General features: G+C 40.4%; 1 protein-coding gene across 1 annotated transcript in view; it reads right to left on the reverse strand.

Annotated features, from left to right (window-relative positions):
• pepd (peptidase D) overlaps positions 1 to 19649 on the reverse strand; it is a 114166-nt gene that overhangs the window by 72750 nt on the left and 21767 nt on the right. The window contains exons 5-7 of the mRNA XM_088613669.1: positions 10553 to 10600; positions 9351 to 9412; positions 7489 to 7533 (exon numbers count right to left, since the gene is read on the reverse strand). Coding sequence (XP_088469795.1) covers positions 7489 to 7533; positions 9351 to 9412; positions 10553 to 10600 — 155 coding nt within the window. The remainder of the gene's footprint in view (positions 1 to 7488; positions 7534 to 9350; positions 9413 to 10552; positions 10601 to 19649) is intronic.

Genomic DNA, 19649 nt, shown 5'->3' on the forward strand with positions numbered 1-19649 from the left:
CAGGAGATACAGAAGACAAGGTGGGTTAGAAATACACACATGCAGGTGCAAATAAATACAAATGCACAATGTGACTGCCCTCAGGCACAAGCAGCTGAACAACCGAGAGACAAAGGAACTGGAGACAAACGAATAAGAATAAGAATACTTCGATCTCCCCAACAGGGTGTGGTTAAAACTATGAGGATGGTCATAATACACGACTGGAATAGTGGAAAGTGGTCAGGCTTCTGCAATCTGAACGAGAGGGTTGTGAGCTCAGTGGGTTCAAGTCCCGGAGGAACACTTCTGTTTTGCCTTTGCGCAAAGTACATCATTTAGATTGTTACAGCTGTATACATCTGTACGAACTGTAAGTTATTATGGGTAAAGGCATCAGCACAAAAACATTGTATTTATATCAGTCTTTATCATTATTGTTCATTCTCAAATTTTCTTGCTTTAAAGCCTTGGTAAAGGAGTTAATATTTTTGCTTATACAACATTGCAAAACAGTGGCGTAGTGGTCTGCACTGCTGTCTCGCAGCTCTGGGGCCCTGGGTTCAATTCTCGGGGTGCTATCTGTGTGGAGTTTGTCTCGTGGACAGCTGGTAGGTATTGGTTTCTGTAAAAACTAGAACTGGTGCGAGTGCTTGTTTGTGTCTGTGCGTTTCCTGGGACAGCCAGGCATCCCATCCAAGGTGTATCTCGCCTTGCACCCACTGATTCCCAGAATAGGCTCGTGGCCATTATCACCCCGAACTGGATAAGCAGTTATTGAATGTGATTACTGTATTTAAACCTTTTGATCTGGCAAACTGAATTAACGTACAGTAGGTGCACAAAATTACACAACTGGTTGAATGGCCTCTGTCTGCCTGTGTACAATAATAGTTGTTCACAAGATCACTAAATCAATACACCTGTCTGCAAGGTGAACTTTAAGAACACTGCAAGGCACTGAATGCACTTTGCTCGAGAGCACGTGTTGATTGTGAAGAAATCACCACCTGCTGGAGGCACAGTCCAAGGTGTGCAGGCACAGCATGTCACTGCGAGTCTGTTCACAAGGCCCCGCTGGTGATTTCTCTTGTTCAAACCAGCACCCGGACCCCCCACCCCCTCTCATCTCCCCTGCCCACCCCTCTTCCAGCTCCCACGGACGATTTCTCCACCTCCCTCTTAGCCATATTTCATCGACAGGTCGCCACCACACCCCCACAGCCCCAGTCAATGGCTCTGGATCCACTGCGCTAATGGAAGTGCATCTCCACCAGCTGTGGTGAAGCAATATCCTCCGCAGTAACGACACGCCACACACTAGACCCGCATATGCAGAAGCGCCTACCCACACGACTGCAGGGCCAACAATGGAGGTAATGAGGCTAAACACAGTCACCTCAGAAAATACACATTAAAAATCTTTTTTTTGCTGTTTGATCTACTGTGACAGTAGTGCAGTTGAGTTACTGCACTATATAATTCTTTAAAGCAAACTCTGAATTGTCACTTTTTATTGAAGTGTAGCAAAGAAGTTGAGCAGCGTGGTTGCAGGAAAATTACATCCCAAACACCAGAGCAGTGAAGAAACACGATTGCTTTAGAGAAAACACTTATCAAATGCAACCCATGGCGTGCTTAACATACAGATGATTTAAAGTACTGCACTGATATTTGAATTGAGGTGAAACAAATCACTATATCCCTGCATGTATTTCATGTAACAGCTCTTTCCTTGGCCTACAGTAGGTCAAGGTCAGCCCCCGCAAACGGCTCAAAAATGCCAGACTAGACATTTACTGTAACTATATGACCTGAAAACTCAGAAAGTATTCATTTTCAAAAACAGCCCGGAAAACTTTTCTTTTTCATTTCACAAAAAAAGTTGGGACACGGGAGACGTCCGCCTTGAGCTGCCAGCTTTCTTATTTGGGAAATGTCAGGTTCATCAGGACCGATTCGCTTCCCGGCCATCCTTGGTAATCTTTGGTAATAAGTAAGACAGAGAAAAAAAATGAAAGCTTGCAGGGAAGTGAGGTGTAACCATAATGAACTGGCTTCCCACAGAGTAATAAAGGTCTGGGCCTAATACCCAGAGCAGCCAGGCAAGCACGGAGACCATTACAGCTGAGCACTCCGGCTTATTGCTCTGCCTCGGAAAAAAAAAAAAGAGTCCCAGCTTATACAAGAGGATCGAAACATTACCTCTCTGAGGTCTCGGCAACTCCTGCTTCATTTACTCCATCTTTTAGCTGGATTTGACAGCGGAAGAAAAAGTCTTAAAGCACTCTCGGGTGAGCAGGGAGATGTTACAGAGCAGGTTTGTCTCAATTGTACACTCGTCCCAGAACTGCGGGCTTCTCTTCTTGAAAATGTGGGTGTGGTGTTCGGTGGTGGTCTCCTCAATTGCAGGCAGTTCCACAGACACACTGGGATGGATTGCAAAGCTAGTTTCATTACTGGAATCCTCAGCAGGTATCATTCCACTGCACACAAGAACCCACACAGCTACAGAAGGGGGGAGTGACACAGGCCTGTGTTTCAGGAAGGCAGCATTTCTTCAACTCTGACTGCACTAGCTTCTTGATTTGGACTATATACCTTACAAACTGTCAACCGTTCCAGGTCCCCGGCTAAACCAATGGTGAGGCCAACATTTTCAGAAGACGACACTGCTCCAAAACAGCTAAATCCACCAGATTTCTAGTCAGTTTCCATGCCAAAACCAAGACGGTCAGCTACCTGCACTGACTGAAAGCACTGGTCAGATCAGAAGCTGCCGACGCAGATGGTGATCTGTCAGGTCTTTGAAGGCACAACTGGAACACATGTACACATAATTGTCTTCCTCGCTCAAGCTTGCAAGGTTCCCAATCTGATTGTCAACAAGTCCCTAAGGACGTCAATCCATTTTACCACCACACAATACAAGATTGCCTGAATCGATGGCAGTCACTTCTCTAGGATTCCCAGTCTATTAATCCTGTCAAATAAATAACCTTACTTGTGTTTTATGAAGAGCATTCTGTAATTAATGTTTTGCTATTTGCTCAATCTCTGGGACCAGCAGGTTCATTTTAAAGCAATTTACATGATCTAATATTGCTCCCTATCTCCAACATTTACTGCAAGCAGAGAACATACAAGAACACTGATATTATAGAGATATCATATGCAAATTCTCTAATGAGTACTTCTTAAAGGATATTTGGTCTTTTGTGTTGTGTCATGTATAACACACTGTATCGGTGCTGGGTTTTTCAAAACAAACGCTTTGAAAAGCAAAACTGCCTCCTCTGGAAGTTTCTTATTCAGATGTGTTTTTATAGGATAGGTACTCTACATCCCAGACTTGACTTTTAAAAGCCCCATGAGGCTGTCAGCAGTTTCTCCCAGTGATGTGGCAGTGAGCTCCAATAATTGACCGTACTCAGTGACACATCTGCCTCTTCAAGAACTCACAGGCGGGGTGTGTTATACAAAATTCTGTAGGTGACAAATTACCTCAGGAAAGCCACTTCCATCACTGATGCCAGTAAAAACATTCACATTCCAACCCTTAAGCTACAAGAACCATCTTTTTATACTTTAATGTGTGTATGCTTATTGATGCATAATTTAAACAGAAATAAACCAACAGTTTGGTTCACTTCTCTGTTCCACATCTACAGTACATCTGGAAAAATGTGCAGCGTTAACACCTTTACAAATACCTGCAGAAAAAAGACAACTTTGGTTCGGAACAAAGAGCTTTGAAAACTACCCCGTTAGATCTTAAAGGTTCAAGACATGGCCTACTAGCTAATTAGGAATTAATGACTAAATAACACACAGTGAAAATGCAGCTAGGGATTAACAGCACACTAATGATTACTAAGAGTGTCTAATTTAAATTAACAATCCATGACTAAGGACTTATTTTCAATGTGCAATTGGCAGGAAATTAAAACTGGGAAATGAAACCTATTGTATTGCCATATTCCTCACAAAACAATTACACGGGAAAGAATGATCCCCGTTTGTGGATTTTCATCTGCAGTTATTCAGGAGCAATAAAAATTGCTATAATTCAGGGATTAACGCACAGAGCAAGTCTCTGCTGAGGATCTTTAAATTCATGCGTTGCTACAAGAGAGTCTCTTGGAGAAAAGCTCCAGTGTGTTGCCTCACTGTGGCGTTCTCACCAGCCAGAAGCCAAGCTTCCTTGCTACAGTCATAACCCCTACTCTACTTGGAAACAATTAGGAAGACAGTACCACACTACGGAAGTATAAATCCTGCTCTCTCCAGTCTGAGAGCGCAGCGCCTCCAGCCGAGAACATCTATCAAGCGGAGACGGCATGGCGTGGTGCAATTACATGATCAATATATTTCTATTACCAACAAAAGAGGACAGGGAAACAGGGAGACAAGGCAGAAAGTTAGACTGAGGATACCACCAGGCCCAGAATCCTCAGCCCCTCCCCTGCAGAAGATGAACGTCTTCATACTGAACAGGCCTTTCCACGGCCCTAAAAATAAACCAGACGTCCCAAATCAGCACTGCCAAAGACGAAGAAGATTGGAACTGGAATTTGAGGCAAAAGATGTGAGACCCAACCTCGGGACGAAGGAAAATAGCAAGCAAGAAACTCTTATTTTGCAAAATACAGAAGAGAATAATATTTGCAATTACAATAAAGCTTTGACTGTTTCCTGAAAAAAATGCATAAATAATAATATCATTGAATTTTAAATGTTTAATCATCAAATTGAATAACTAAAAATAAATTGGCCTCCTGCATGTACTGAATCTTATGAATGCTGTGAACAGTGAGCAATATCAATAAAGGGCTTCCGTTGCACTGAAGGTATCATACCAAGTAGGGTAACAGAGACGTTTTATGAACGCAAATGTTATTAACAATAAACAGTCAATGAAGAAAAAACGTATGAGAAAATGATCTTAGTTTTATTAAAAGTTACTAATCAATGGCTATCACAAATAGCTTTTTAGCACTCAATTAATGTTGGTTACCATTAACACTCTATAAATGGTAATCCGTTACAGGTAATACATTCATTTTTTTCCTTTATTTCTGTGCCTATACATCCAGGAAACAGTTTCAAATGTTCTCAATCATAAGCACTTGTAATACAGATTCCTCTAATTGCAAAAAAAAATAATCCTTTTTTGTTGTTTAAACACACACAATCATTCCTCCTACTCCTAGTGCAGCTAAGCTAAAGGAAGGAGTTCTGCAGTGTACTCAAATGAATCTTTACGACAAAGCTTGCTCACAGCTCCCCACACTTTACCATTGTTAACTGTGCTAAATATACATACGTTTGTTTTTCTTCAGAAAAGAATAAAAAAAGATTTCGCTGGCAAGAAAGAATACTTTTCAAAACCAATTGTTTATGTTTTTTTTTCATACAATAGCTGTTGACAGGCTTTACAAAACTAATTGCTATTTTATGCCCTCAATAATATTTTTTTTTGTTGAGAACAAAATCTCAGAGTAAGAATGATTAAATCTTCAGAAATCCACCGAAGAGTATCTTTTAATCCAGTTGTTTTGAGTAATCTAATTCCTATTTCATCTCATATTTAAAATTACTACTGGACAAAGCCTTATGTATTAGTCAAGGATTTTTAAAAATTCTTTAGTATCATAACTAAGTACTTCACAACGTATCAACCATTTCCCAATGTATATTGACATCAAGCATTTCATCTCCAACAGAATCACAGCTCAACTAGTTGCAAGGCTTGTAAAGCCAACTTTGTTCCACTATTACCAAATAATTGTACGTGAATTTTCAAATGGTTTTAAGTGACTTTTTAAACTTTCTTTATCCAGCAATGTTGTCTGTACCAGACATGCAACTATAAACGATCACACCCATCTCACAACTATTTTAAAAGAATCCATCAAAAGTAAACAGCAAATCACAAATGTCTATACCATATATAGAGAGAGATCTCATTTTCTTTTACTCCTTACGTATTTCTGCTTTTCTTGAGCTTCAATTCCAGCTTATCTACAACTGCAGTTGACTTTATTATATTTAGTCAAATTATGTTTTTGATGCGAGTCAAGAAAAGAACGAAATGAGTTGGTTTGAGAACGAAATGTTTCTTCAACACAAAGGTACAATAGTACAGTGAATGCATTGTATACCACCTGCTCAATAAATGTAAAAGGCCTGGCAAGAGCATTCACTCCCTACAATGCTGTCCCGTATTGCTCAATTTTAAATTAGACTTTTTTTAAAGTGAAGATTTTTAATTAAAGCTTGAATGCTTAAACCTTTCATGGGTGGAAAATAGTTAAATGTCAGCAAAAACTGCAAAAGCGTCCACCACTCTTGCTGAACTGGAAGTGGTACGAGCACACACACTTGTCAGGAAAGACACCTGCAAGCCAAAACCCTGTTGTGTGTTTAAATATGTTTCATTACACACTGGACTCTTAACTGGTAGGAGGTGGAAATGTTGAAATAGGTAGATGAGGACCCGCCCACCACCACCCATCTTCTAACCTCGTCATGCGCTGAAGCTTCAAGGGACAGCCGGAGTCTATCCCAGCAAGCAACAGGAGCAAGGCAGGGTACACCCTGGATGGGACATCAGTCCATCGCAGGGCACACACAGACACACTCTCACACCAGGGTCACCAGGGCCAGTTTTCCCAGAAGCCAAATATCCTACCTGTATGTGTTTGGAGTGTGGAAGGACTCTGGAACACCCAGAGGAAACCCACGCAAACACAGGGAGAACATACAAACTCCACACAGACAGCACCCCAGGTCCAGAACTAAGCCCAGGGCCCCAGCACTGTGAGGCAGCAACGCTAACCACAGCGTCACCATGCCGCCCATCCACTATCATGTCAAGGATACGACTAAAACACAATTGAGTGCCACTAGAGACGATGAGCTATATTTTTGAAAAGACACGTACAGCAGGGGATAGAAGGGGTGAATGAGAACTGCTGTATGTTCCGTTTATCCGATTGGAACACCAGGAAAAAAAAAACATTCAGAAACCAAGCAGTCCTATAAAAAAGGCAACTTGAGCTCTCAACACAAATTACACGAGCTTTAGGGGGTTCCTTTGTAGATCCTGCAATTGGAGCGAATGAGTTTTCAGAGCTTAAAACAGGATTAACACTCTTGCAGCTCTGATAAAGTGTCATTTTGAGAATGAAGAGAAACAGGAGGGGAAAAGTATAATGTGTATTGAAATGTCAGTCACAAAAGAAAATACAAACAGGTGTTCTATTGAGAAAGAAGAGATAAAAGTGTTCTTGTTTTGCTTCTTTTAAGAGGGGGTTTAAGCTCACATTGCTTTCACTAAAACCAAAGGACGACTTTTGCAATGTGATGAGACTTGAATTTAAGAAACCAGAGCTCAAGGATGGCTCACTGCAGTTGACGATACTGTCACAGCTTGCATTTTGAGATATTTTTTTCAAAGTAACTCGGCTATCTGCCAAAGAAGAATTGATATGGCAGGATACTCACCACTCCACTATTTCAGGATGCAGAAGAACATTGTTGACTTGGAACCTGAAAGATCAAGGCCAAAATACAGAAAAACATTTGAGCATTTTACCATCAGAACCATTGGTGTGCATCTTAATTTAAAATTCCTGTCTATCAAAGAGAGGTATGGTAGCTTTGATGGTCTCGTAAAACCCAGTTTCATGGCAATGAAAAGCAGTAGTTGCTCTTTTTGGAGTGAATGCAGAGAACAAAATCACAATCATAAATACAAAACTAAAGCACGGCTATTATTTATCACCATCTTTTATTGAGAGTTAAAAAAAATCTTACAAAAGGTCTATAATTACTATAGTGATTTCAGCGAAACAAGGAAATAATATGCCCTACTACACTTTTCATGCACACCTCATAAATACTGATGGATTTCAAAAGCTCATAATGCAAGTCAGCCTTTGCAGATGCACAGTGTATTTGGGGGAGCTGACATTTATCAAAAGAATAAAGTCCTTTATATCAGTATGCATTCCAACACTGAGCAATGTCACAGAATGGCCTGAGAGGAGAGGAAATTTTATCGAATTTACTTTTCAAAATAGGAAAGAACTAAAAAGAATCTTTTCATATCCAATGTCCAGTCACAGGCAGAAATACCAATTAAAAAACAAACATGTCACACTATCAGTACACAAAATAGTCAAAATATAAGGTCGGAGGTAATGAGAAAAAAACTTTTAATTCAAGTGTAAAATCATTTTTCAGCTTTACAAAAAATACATCTAATTTTCCCAATAGTAGCAGGAGATTGCCTCATGCATTATTTAGCAAGGAAATTCTTTTTGCATTAAGAGATACAATAAAAATATTTCAATATCTTGGCATTAGAGTTATCTCCTTGCAAATGAGATTGCAGTGTCCAAGACCAATGTGAAAATTGAGTTTTTTCCCCAGTTGACAAGAGAGTTTGTATGGCATTATCGAAAGCAAGAAAGTATATATTCTTATGTTAATGAAGTTTTTTTTTTTACATTTCGTAGATAGTGATTAGGCTTTGTTAGTTCACTCTGACTACTTCACACTTTTAGCTCCCAATTCTGAGTTTTTAATCATCTCACAAATGGCAGAAGAGGAATGATTAATAGCTACATACTTGTGATACGTTGCCCTGTTAATCTTTGTCTGTCCTCTGTGCATTAAAGGCATTTCCAGGAGCTACAGTACTACAGATTGAGAAACTATGGTTTATTACACCTACAGAGAACCTTGTAACTCATTTATCACACCTACAAAGCAACATTTACCTCCTTTTTATCACCTTTTAACTACTGCTTTTCAATACAAGGATGTTCAAATGATATATTTAAACTCCTGTGTTGCCCTTTTCTGTGTCCTTTTAGTGACAGCTTTTATTGAAAAAAACAATACAGTATACTAGAAACAAGACATTCTAGTTACATTTAAATAGCAAACGCTCATGTTTAACTTGTACTTTAGATACACTACTGTAGCTCTGGACCAAGCATAGAAGGCCTTGTTTTTCTGTAAGCGTGGACTCCCTTAATGCTTTTGGAAAACTAGGAATATGATTATACGTTATGTGATAAAACTTCATTTAATCTAATTAAAACAATTAAAAGTATGTTTTGTTGTCTATTAGACTGTCAGCATCTAACAAAAAAGGAAAGAATTATGCTAGCAAAATTACAATCCAAGAGACAACATACAGTTCCTACAGTTCGTTGACGAATTCCTTATCAAATTGAATGAATCTGCTTTCATTTGTAGGCATGCACGTTCGGCATCTTCCATATAATCAAAGCCTGATGTGTTTCCTGAACAACTAGCAATTACACTATTAAATTATTGAAACCAATTAAACCTACCGACTGATTCCTTCGAAGGAGGCTTCGCGGCAGGTGCTTCCACTATCTGTATTCAGCCCACGCTGGAAGAAAGACACACTTATTACTTTCCTAGCAAGTCGTCTAATAATGTCAGTCCATTGCAGGGCGGACAAAAGCCAGACATCGATGCTTCTGCCTGTCTGGCCCTAGAGCTAAATGAACTCATCCTAAGTCATAACAATCTCATAAGGAAAAGATGCTCCTTTTGGACAGAAAGCAACTTCAGTTTTATAAGCCCACAGTTTCACTTGAACTGAGCTGTATTCACACACAGGTAAAGCACTGAAACATAAAATAATTCTGCTTAAAGAAGCACCAACAGTAGATTAGTTTCTACATACTGTACAATCAGAAGCACAGCAGTTTCTCTGGTAACAGGAGCACACCCACCTCCCCTCAATTCTAATAGTCTTCTACTGCAAAACTGGTAGAACTGAATGGGTCCCATCTTTTCATGATATTCCATGCTCTTTGTGTTTCATTTTCATTCTGTTAAGGTGACACTACAGCCCGGATTACACAAACTGTGCTGTGTAGTTGTGAAGGGCTTTGAAACACAAAACTTATCCAAGTACCGAGCAATCATTCTTTCAGTGGAATGCTAGCAGTGCTGGCGCCAAGCACTTTCTGCCAAGGTCTAAAAAAAAATACAAAGCACTAAAACCCGATACCCTACAATGAACACGAATTGCATCTTGAAGAAAAGTAATGACAGCAGGAGATCACGGATGTGCACAGTCCATTAGACCTGAGCTAATGTGTATGAAAGACTTCAATTACATATTTCTAAACAGCTCAAAAACAGAGTCAGGGGCAATAAAGCAAAAACATTCTTCTTACTTCATGGATCATTTCAACGGATTGAAAATGCCTCTGTTAAGTCTCGTCACCACCTACAAATATTTGTCTCTTCAGAGAACAAACAATGTTGAGAAATAAGATGCCCAATATACTGCACAGTCAGCATCAACATACCATTATATTTATACACATATCAATAATATCGACATAATATATACTCTGAGATTGCCTCACCTATCTGCATAATTAATATACATGTAATACTGAGGTAATCTGTCTGTCAGACATGAACCAACCAGGGTTCATTGTGCAGAAATCACTCAGCTAAGCTCTTCTACTGTTCTCAGCCTCTTAAAAGCAATGCTTTGAAATAAACTCACCAGTGTAAGGAGAACTGCTGGGTTCATGTTGGCCAAGACATCAGCAATCTGCAAAAAAAAAGAATGAAAACAAATTTTAGAGGCTATTTGCCTACTCTTTTGGGGGTAAAACATGTTACAGTAAACATGCATTTTTGTATTTGCAAAGGTCAGGCATGGTGGCACTGTGTGGGGTTTGTACAGTATGCTCGCCCTGTGTTTGCACAGGTTTCCTCCAGGTTCTGCAGTCTCCTCTCACAGCCTGAAGGCACACTGGTAGGTGAGTTGGCTTGTGTGTGTGTTCACGTCTGCCTGCCCATCCAGGGTGTATCCCACCTCCCCTGTGACCCTGAATGGGATAAAACAGTTAGTCGAGGGATGGACTGATGGACTTGTAAGGAAGGGCGTGGCAGGATGTTTCTGTGAAGCCAGTGACACTGTAATCCGAAGAATCCAGTAATCCAAAGAATCGTGAGCATAAAGCAATCGTGATTGCTTCACAGTGGTAGGAGTAAGCATGCAAGTGTGACCAGAAAACAAAAAGATGATACAAGGCAAGGATGAGCCTTTTCTGAACTGAAAAGTCCACACTCTGCACATGTTCTCCTTTCAGCATTCAGCAGCTCCTCTCTCATGATCAGTCATCTGACACTAAGGTGCTCTTGAAATTTCAAATTCCAAATGGCAAACAATGCTTACAAGAGATTACTGCAGTTAATCACTGCTCTACAAACAGCTTAAATGTCACATTACAATGTGATCACTCTCTGCAACACTTTTATAACAGGACATGCTGTGTTTACACCTCTGAAACAAATAAACAAGCTGAAACTGAGTTTTGCAAGAAAAAGAAATTCTTACCCTGAAAGTCATGTATGTTTGAGAGCAATGGTTCAACTCAATGGGTTCATATAGGTTAGAGCAATGGTTTAAGAAAAGTTAAACTCAACTCAATACAACACAACTCTATATAACATCCTTTATGCCACAATATTCAAGGCACTTCACATAGATAATAAGTAAAGAGGCTCATAAATATAAATATTAGTTTTTCCTACTGATCCTCACCCTCACAATACAAAGAAGTCTGCTGTGAGTTCCCATGTCAAGAAGTACAGGGAAATAACTCTGAAGGGAAATGAAATTGCAAACCCATGCGAATATGGCAGGAGCTGCGTGTGCTATACGGTACAAGAAAGAAAACTTTGCAGGTGAATTCTGTACAACCGGTAGCTATTATAAGGCTTGGCTCAAAGAAAGAATGGTGACTAAGTCCAGACTGGATGAAATAGAGGCATGGCAAAAACAGAAAAAAAGAAAATATTCGATAATTCACATTTACACACAACTGCCTTTGCCAAAGAAAAATCAGAATCCCCTGCAATATGAAAGTTAAAAGAAAACTGAAATGGAACCTACCAAGCGTCTTTCTTGTTATGCCCACACTTTCCTAAGCAAAACTTTGGTGAAGTTTTAAACCTTTAGCTCCCTCTGGAAATGGTAACATTTTCACTTGGCTGATTGTAACTGACAGCTTCCTCTTTTACAGGTCAGCTTTAGAGAGATGTCGCACATCTTATTCTTTAGGGCTTCATTTATTGCCTCTAATGCATTATTTATGCAAAAAACAATTAACTGTTTTATGGTGGATGAGGAATTTTAATGTGCTGGCTTACTGCTGTATTCCAATACAGCATACGCATAATCAATTTTCAATCACACAGAGTATATTTGCAACATCTACCACTGAGAGCAATATGAGCAAATAGATCACATTTCTGCATTTTGGGAAAAGGAAAATCAATTACTGTACATCAATGGCACATCATAAAAAAGATACATGGGGTGCAGGGATAACTTTGGGATTTTAACTGATGTTTTCTGTAAGGTGACAATCATTTACAGCACATTCAATCTCAAGCAGACTGCATGTCGCTCAGTATGGAGACCCAGTGTGTCAATGTCTCACCGAAACGCAGCACACGCCCTTATTTGGCACGTTTTCATCTCCGTCTCCGACAAAACACACAAAGACAAAACAGAAAAAGCAGCTGATCTGTCATTACAAACTCCTGCAGGATTTCTGTCTGACAGTATTAGTAGTTATCAACCCTCATTTTGGTCACATTCAGATTCTGCCCATGCTGAACCCCAGAGGTATTTACTGCCATTTTATTCAGGTTTTCCTGTTAACGGCAAATACTCAGAATCTAAACCCCCCTTTTTTTAAATTCCAGGCGTGCTTATTTTATTCAATGGTCTCATTGAAGGGACCACAGCTTTCACAACACAAAGCCTCATTCCACTTTATGGAGTTGCGGCTTTAACACTGAGTGAGAATGAAAAGACCACTTTGACACAGAACTGCCCAAGATGCACAAGAGAAGGCAATATCAGTGATGATGTGGTCCTCAGTTCTGCACTGCAGGTCCTGCATAGAAGAGATAACTGACCTTCTGTTCCATGTCAGCCACTGCTTAAAGCATGCTTAAGAACAGATGTCCTACTGAGGTTTTATGCTCTATAATGCCTTAAAAGAAAATTAATTAATTTTGAGTAAAGCAACACTTTTGAGAACCAGCAATATTAAATAAACCAGGTTTTTCTTTCCCGAAGTATAAAAAGCGATCCCTCATTGTGTGCTTTCTGTAGCCTCACATATCAAAACTGAGAAGCATGTGCTCCAGACATGTAGATAGCATTGAAAAAAATAAACATAATTCAAATGAAACCTCAAATGTAATCTTGTACCTCTCTCAACAGTGATGCTTGGAAAAGAGAAAATGTGTTTATTGCAACTGTTGAAAATCTGAACTAATTTGGTGTGACACACAGGGCTATAAATGAGTGATTTTTTTTAGCAAGCAGCAGTTAGATAAGTGAGAACTTCCTGAATAAGTGCAATGTACAGTAGCTAATGAACTTCTCTGCTAATTAGTTTTAAAGGAAATATAAAACTCTAAATTGGCCCTTTTTCATCAATCATAGATAAACATGCATCGTTAATATTAGTCTTGCACCACAAATGCACAAACTCACAAATAGTCATTAAAAAGAGACTTGGAGCATTAGCTGACAGAAACACTTGCTTAAGCCTTTGCCTGTGGTCAAGGCAGCATAGCACGCCATTAAAAAAGTCTTACGCACTGTTAGAGAACTTTGCCAACTACTTGCTAAAAACCTGCTGAAGCATTAAAAAAAAAATGCTGGGCTCCAACCCCCTTTCTGTCTCGCACACCCCTAAAGCAAATGCCCAAATCCCAGTTCTGTAAAAACAATTATTTCCCTTGAAATCCTTCTGAAATACAAGAGGGCACTACTATGCTGAGACAGTGCATGTAATGAGTGCAGCTCTGCTCCGTCTCTGCTGGGATTCGCTCAGTCACTTGCAATCTCAGAGAATATGCAGCACTTCTGTAACATGGCTGCTGCTATCGAGTTATACTCTCCCCCTCTCACACTCAAACTTCATTTATCTGCAGAAGCCTCAGCGACTGATAGACGTATGCAGCTGTGCTCTAACCCTCTCAAGATTCGCCCGCATGCAAGCTCAGAGTACACACAGCACCACCCTGTAAGACAGCACTGCTGTGAGCTCTGCATCACCCAAAGACTGGGCCTTCTTCTCTGGGAGAGTTCCACAATCTCTAGGTTTCCATCGGGTGACATCACTTTTGAGCCACTGAATCCTATTATACTGTACTTAAGCACTGATCGGTGTCTAGAGAAAAGGGTGCCAGGTGTGATAAGTCCTTATGAAGTCCATTAATCATGATAAAAATGAACAACTGGGTTACAAAGCACCCTGATTTGATTTCTGTCAATAAATTCACATTAAATTGTGCAATGCTAACTATGCATGCTGTTGCATTTCATTAACCAAATCACACATTTAGCATTAAACGTTTCCACCGTAACTACATATGCGGCATACATGTAAGTAAATCCACCAGCTTTACAAAGTTCAGGATGTTCCTTCGTATACTCGAATAAAATGTTTCTCATTTAAGAAGGCAAATACAATATCTAAAACTTAAAAACAAAACCCAACAACAGAGAGAAACCAAGCACAGATTCATCCCAAAGCAAAATGCTGAGGACCAGCGGTGCTTTGAGATTGATCAATGGTAGATTAGCGTGTCTTGGTGGCTGCATCACAAATCATTCCAAACGTTCCTCTGGGCAAAAGGGCTCCCAAATTGTGCTTAGAATGTTTAAAAAGGATGCATACAGAAATCAGAGGAGGAGACAAATCCATGGATAAAGGCAAAAAAGCCGACAAGCTGGAGAAGAAGGAAAATGCCAGTGTCAGATTAAACTCTGTTCTGAGGCGACTGTATGATTATTACCTGCTGACAACTGTATTCGTTTCAGGAAGATCAAAGATGAACCAAAATGGCCTCCCCTCATCTGTATCTGTACCTTGTGTTTTCAGAAGAATCCTCACTCCGGATGATTACAGGTCTGCTGGCAATACTTGTCTACCCGTGTTGCCAGCTCATTTAATCAGCTTCCGTCCATTTCTTACAGACAGAAAGCACCTGCCAGATCCTGAGCAAGTGTGAATACTCAGTTCTGCGTGAGTATGATGCTCTTTGGCAACTAGAAAACTGCATCTACTTGTGAAGGCTCCCAAGCAAGTCCCAGCCTGTTAAGTTTGAAGAAAACTGTCCCAATGATTTTTGGAAAGGACCTGTTCGCATTAGAGGCAGCATGTTGCCAAGCACACATGGGCTTCTTTCAGGTGCTCCAGTTTCCTCCCAAACACATACCAGGAGGTTAACAGGCATCTGGGAATATTAGCCCTGGTGTGAGTGTGAGCGTGTGTGTCCACTATGCATAGTATACCCACCAAGATTGTAACTCAATGGCCAAACAGGAGGGTTACGGTTATGGGCAACACACTGATAGTGAAAGAAAAAATGGCAGTCAGCCAAGAATTCAATTTTCACGTACATTTATCCTGTTAGCACTAGAATTAGACCTATAAATCTTGGAAGTTATAGGCATAACAGGAACCAGAGCTATAAAGAAAGAGCCAGTCCATTCCTTTTGGTTTGAGCTTGCTTGCTTTAATGGTATTTTAGTTATATTTATGAAGTGTCAGAGAATTCCAAGTAATTTTTCCACTTTGAGTGGTGTCTGTGCAATGCACTGAATGCACCCCACCTTTAAAAGACACCCCAAAGACAGGCTTTCCCCAGTGGTGTCACATATCATAAGGATGTGCCAAGTTTTGTACTAAAGACTAAAATAAACTATCCTACTGGGGGAGCTGGTTAATGGCTATTGCATAAATGCAGATAAGAAATAAAAAAGGAAATGCCAGAAGGTGCAGGGGTGTTTTTCAGCAGAATAGCTAGCTTGCCACATGCTGGGTTCTGCCTATTTGTCTAGCAAGCAGCTGAAAGACAATCTGAGGCCTCGGTCACAAAATTTATTGCAGAAGGCAAAGGTTGAGCATAAAGCACTGCAGATGAGATCACTGATAGCTGAGCTGAGGCAATCCACCAAAAAAAAACGAAGCTGCCAAAGTTTCCATTAAAGTCAGGGAAAGAATGAGAGGCAGTGAGAGTTGGGGCCTTGGAGGTCATTAAACAGCAGCGAGGATTTGTATCCCTGTTAGATGGGTTGTAGCAGGTCATTAGAAACAAATCCATAAAGAGAAATATCACAGAGCTGGAAGAGAGGAAAAAGAATGTTGATGTCATCTCTGTCACTGCATCGTCGGCACACAGAAAAAACTCGCCATGCTGTAGAAATGTAACGATACCCCCCGTACACCAGTACTTCACAACATGCATCATGTGGCAATGCAGTATCATGGCATTCTTTGCATTTTCACTTGTTACCAGGTGTAGTGCTCAACAAGAGTGTCAAATATACATATTGGAACTATACTGCTATAAAACAACGCATAGTGGTCTAATTCAGCCCTCATTCAGCTGCTGTCTGCACGCTGTGATTAAGCCTGTGGTTTAGATGGTTGTTTCTCAGGCATGTCAGTGTTCCTAATTAATAACTGGTGTTAAATGTCAGCAAGCTTGGCGCTGAACATGCAGGAAGCATTACTCTCGGTCTCTGTGGCAACAGCGCTAGAACATGTAAGAATAAATCTGCACTCCGTCAAGATTTAAATATTTCATAGGATTAATTATTAAGCATTATTAAATAATATTATTTAATATTAATATTCAAAAGGTATAGATCTGACAAAGCGCAAAAATGTTGTTGACTTATTTAGTTAGCAATTCCAACAGATGTGCATGAATTAAAATGAGTTTTGTTTTGTTTGTTTTTTTAACATGAAACATTAACAAACAGATTTTCATGCCCCTCTCCAGCCTGGTCTTGCCAGGTGCCAGAACGAGAAGCGAGGCTGGGCCTGGCCACATGGAGGGGAGGCAAGGTGCTGGGCCAGCAGGTGGCACTATTCCCTGGGGACCAGAGCTTTCAGCCCAGGGCCCCTGCATGATGAACAGGGCTACTACAGTAGTACTACTATCACTCTGCTCTCCTCCCCACTGAGAGCTGGTGTGCGGTGAGTGTTCTGGAGCACAATGGCTGCCGCCGCATCATCCAGGTGGGGCTGCACACTGGTGGTGGTAGTGGGAGTCCCCATTACCTGTAAAGCGCTTTGAGTGGAGTGTCCAGAAAAAGCGCTATAGAAGTGTAAGCAATTATAATAATTATTATTACAGCATGTTGAGGGAAGTGTCATCCACCACATGAGACACTAAACGTCTAGTGATCACATGGCACTGCTGCCATGAGTAAAGGTGTTAACACTAGTGCACCAGATCATTTGTGTTCTGGACTTGTGCAATCTGTTAAACTCCTTAAAGTTCTCCCCTAATCCAATATTTGAAGCGATCTCTCAGTTCTCTACACCTGTTCTGATGCGCAGTGGAGCCGGTGACACAAAATGGCACAGACACAGTCCCCCTCCGCTGATCAGTAAAGCGCTTCCAGATCCTTTGTGATGACAAGCGCTAGATAAACTGAAGGAATGACTATGACATTCATAGCAACGGCCTTTCAGATGTGCAACCCGAACAGTAGCAAACTACAGCAGAAGGGAGGAGGATAATCTAATTCCCCAGCTGTATTTGGCTGTATGGAAACAGTCTTCCTTCCCCATTGTGAAGCATAAAAATATTTTCTTAACATTTTGAGTGCCTATGAAGCTATATTTAAAGCAGGAAAAAGATTTTACAGCTGAACAATTTTTGACAACTGTAATTTTCCAGAGTATTTGACTGCTTCCAGATCCAGCCTTGTTTTGAGTATAATGATATGTATCATGGCTTCGGTACATAGACACACTTCACATATTCCCCCAGATTTCTAGAAGCCTATATTTATATACTGCAGATATGTTATCAGGACACTAAGCACAAAATCTGTAGGTAATCAAGCCCACAAGAAAAAACATAGCTGATCATGCATTTATTACCACCTTCATAACCATAAATATCTGTAGTATCTCCTTACTTTAATCTGTAATATAATGTTACAGCATTATTGCACTATAGCAACTGGAACAATTACAAAGCAGAGTATTTCTCAATCCCTGCTAGTTGTTTCTGACTAGCTTAGATAATGAGGTCCAGAGTCCTAGCTAACCTCTCAGTGGATGTCTCAAGATGAACAAAGACAGCAACATTTCAGAAGACAAGTTTTGCTACACAGCAGTCCATGATGTACATCAAATTGCAATAAGAAGTGAAAATAACATTTCCTCTGAAAGGGAACTCAAAACAGATCTTGAGTTGTTAAAACTCACTTTGCTAAAATGGTGTCAACCAATAATGTTCACCATCTTTTTGCGAGGACTAATGTAAAAAGAAAGATATGATCCAAATTATTTTTGCTTAATAACACTTTAAGAATTTGACAAAGAAACTAAAAGAGTGCAGTAAGCAGTAGCAAAGAGATATTAATAAACGTGCTACAGACTAATCCAAACCCCAAATGTATTAGGATTATTTTGAGCTTTCTCTGTTGATGGAAATGAAAAAAATGAGCGATGCGTATCGCAATCATACCGAAATGTGACTCCACAGCTGTCATATAACACTACTGTGGAAGAGAGATTTTTGCTTGTTATGGAAAAAAATAAACAACATCTGATGATTAAGTTCCTGTTGGAGAAGGTTATGAGAAGAGGCTCACTGCTCAGATGTAAGGGCATCTAGGTGGAACCTTAAGTAAGCAATGATGGGTTTTAGAGAGTGCACAAACTCTCCTGTTAGAAAGAGCAACAATTTCAATGTTTACAGTATTCTTGTACAGTAGGGATTTTCTTTGCTTTCACAGACATATCTTCTAAAAAATACCAAATGTTCTACCTCTGACAGCACAATCGACTGCTTGTAGGTGAAAGCCACAGCTTATTACTAAAAACTGGCTTAAAGTCTGGCTCGCACAGAGACTGGGAAAACGGCAAATTTTTGGTGCCGCACCTAAAAACTTCAGACTCCAAGGACACGGGAGAATATAAAATGAGAGAAGAGCACAGCATTCACTGATCCACACAGGAAAGTGAGAAAAACACGAAAAGCCTGCTGATGTAAGAGCAGGGCTTTGAAGAAGCAAGTGGAAACTAGGTGCAAGCGCATTTAAAACCGAGAACAGGCAAAGGGTTTACCCAAAGGGTTGGGGGAGTATGGAACAGGTGGATGGCATACTCGGACGCTAGCCATCAGTGCGCCTCTGTCATTAGAGGAGCACTGCAATAAAAAGACTAAGCAGTCCAGATTTGCTCATTTTCCACAAGCTCAAGTGGGCAGCTGGGTGGCTTGTTAATTACTGATCAGGGTAGCTGTGTCTTTCCACAGGCGATTGTGGCAGATTGCTGCATATGAACATCCCCACACTCAGGCTGCTAATTATAAGCTCCGAGTGCTGGGACTCCTCGATGCGCTCTGTGGATTGGACAGAGGATCCACATTCAATGGGCCGTACTGGAGTCGCGCTCACGGTTATCATCCCTGTGTTTATCGCCCCCCCCACCCCCCCACAATACCAGAGTCCCATAAACAGATCGCCACGAGCCACCGGCTAGATGAATTTCAACTAATGACAATCATCTCCCTTCGCTCAGACTTTCTTTAAT

Source organism: Lepisosteus platostomus, chromosome 20, assembly GCF_059453375.1.
Source record: "Lepisosteus platostomus isolate fLepPlt1 chromosome 20, fLepPlt1.hap1, whole genome shotgun sequence".
NCBI lineage: Eukaryota > Metazoa > Chordata > Actinopteri > Semionotiformes > Lepisosteidae > Lepisosteus > Lepisosteus platostomus.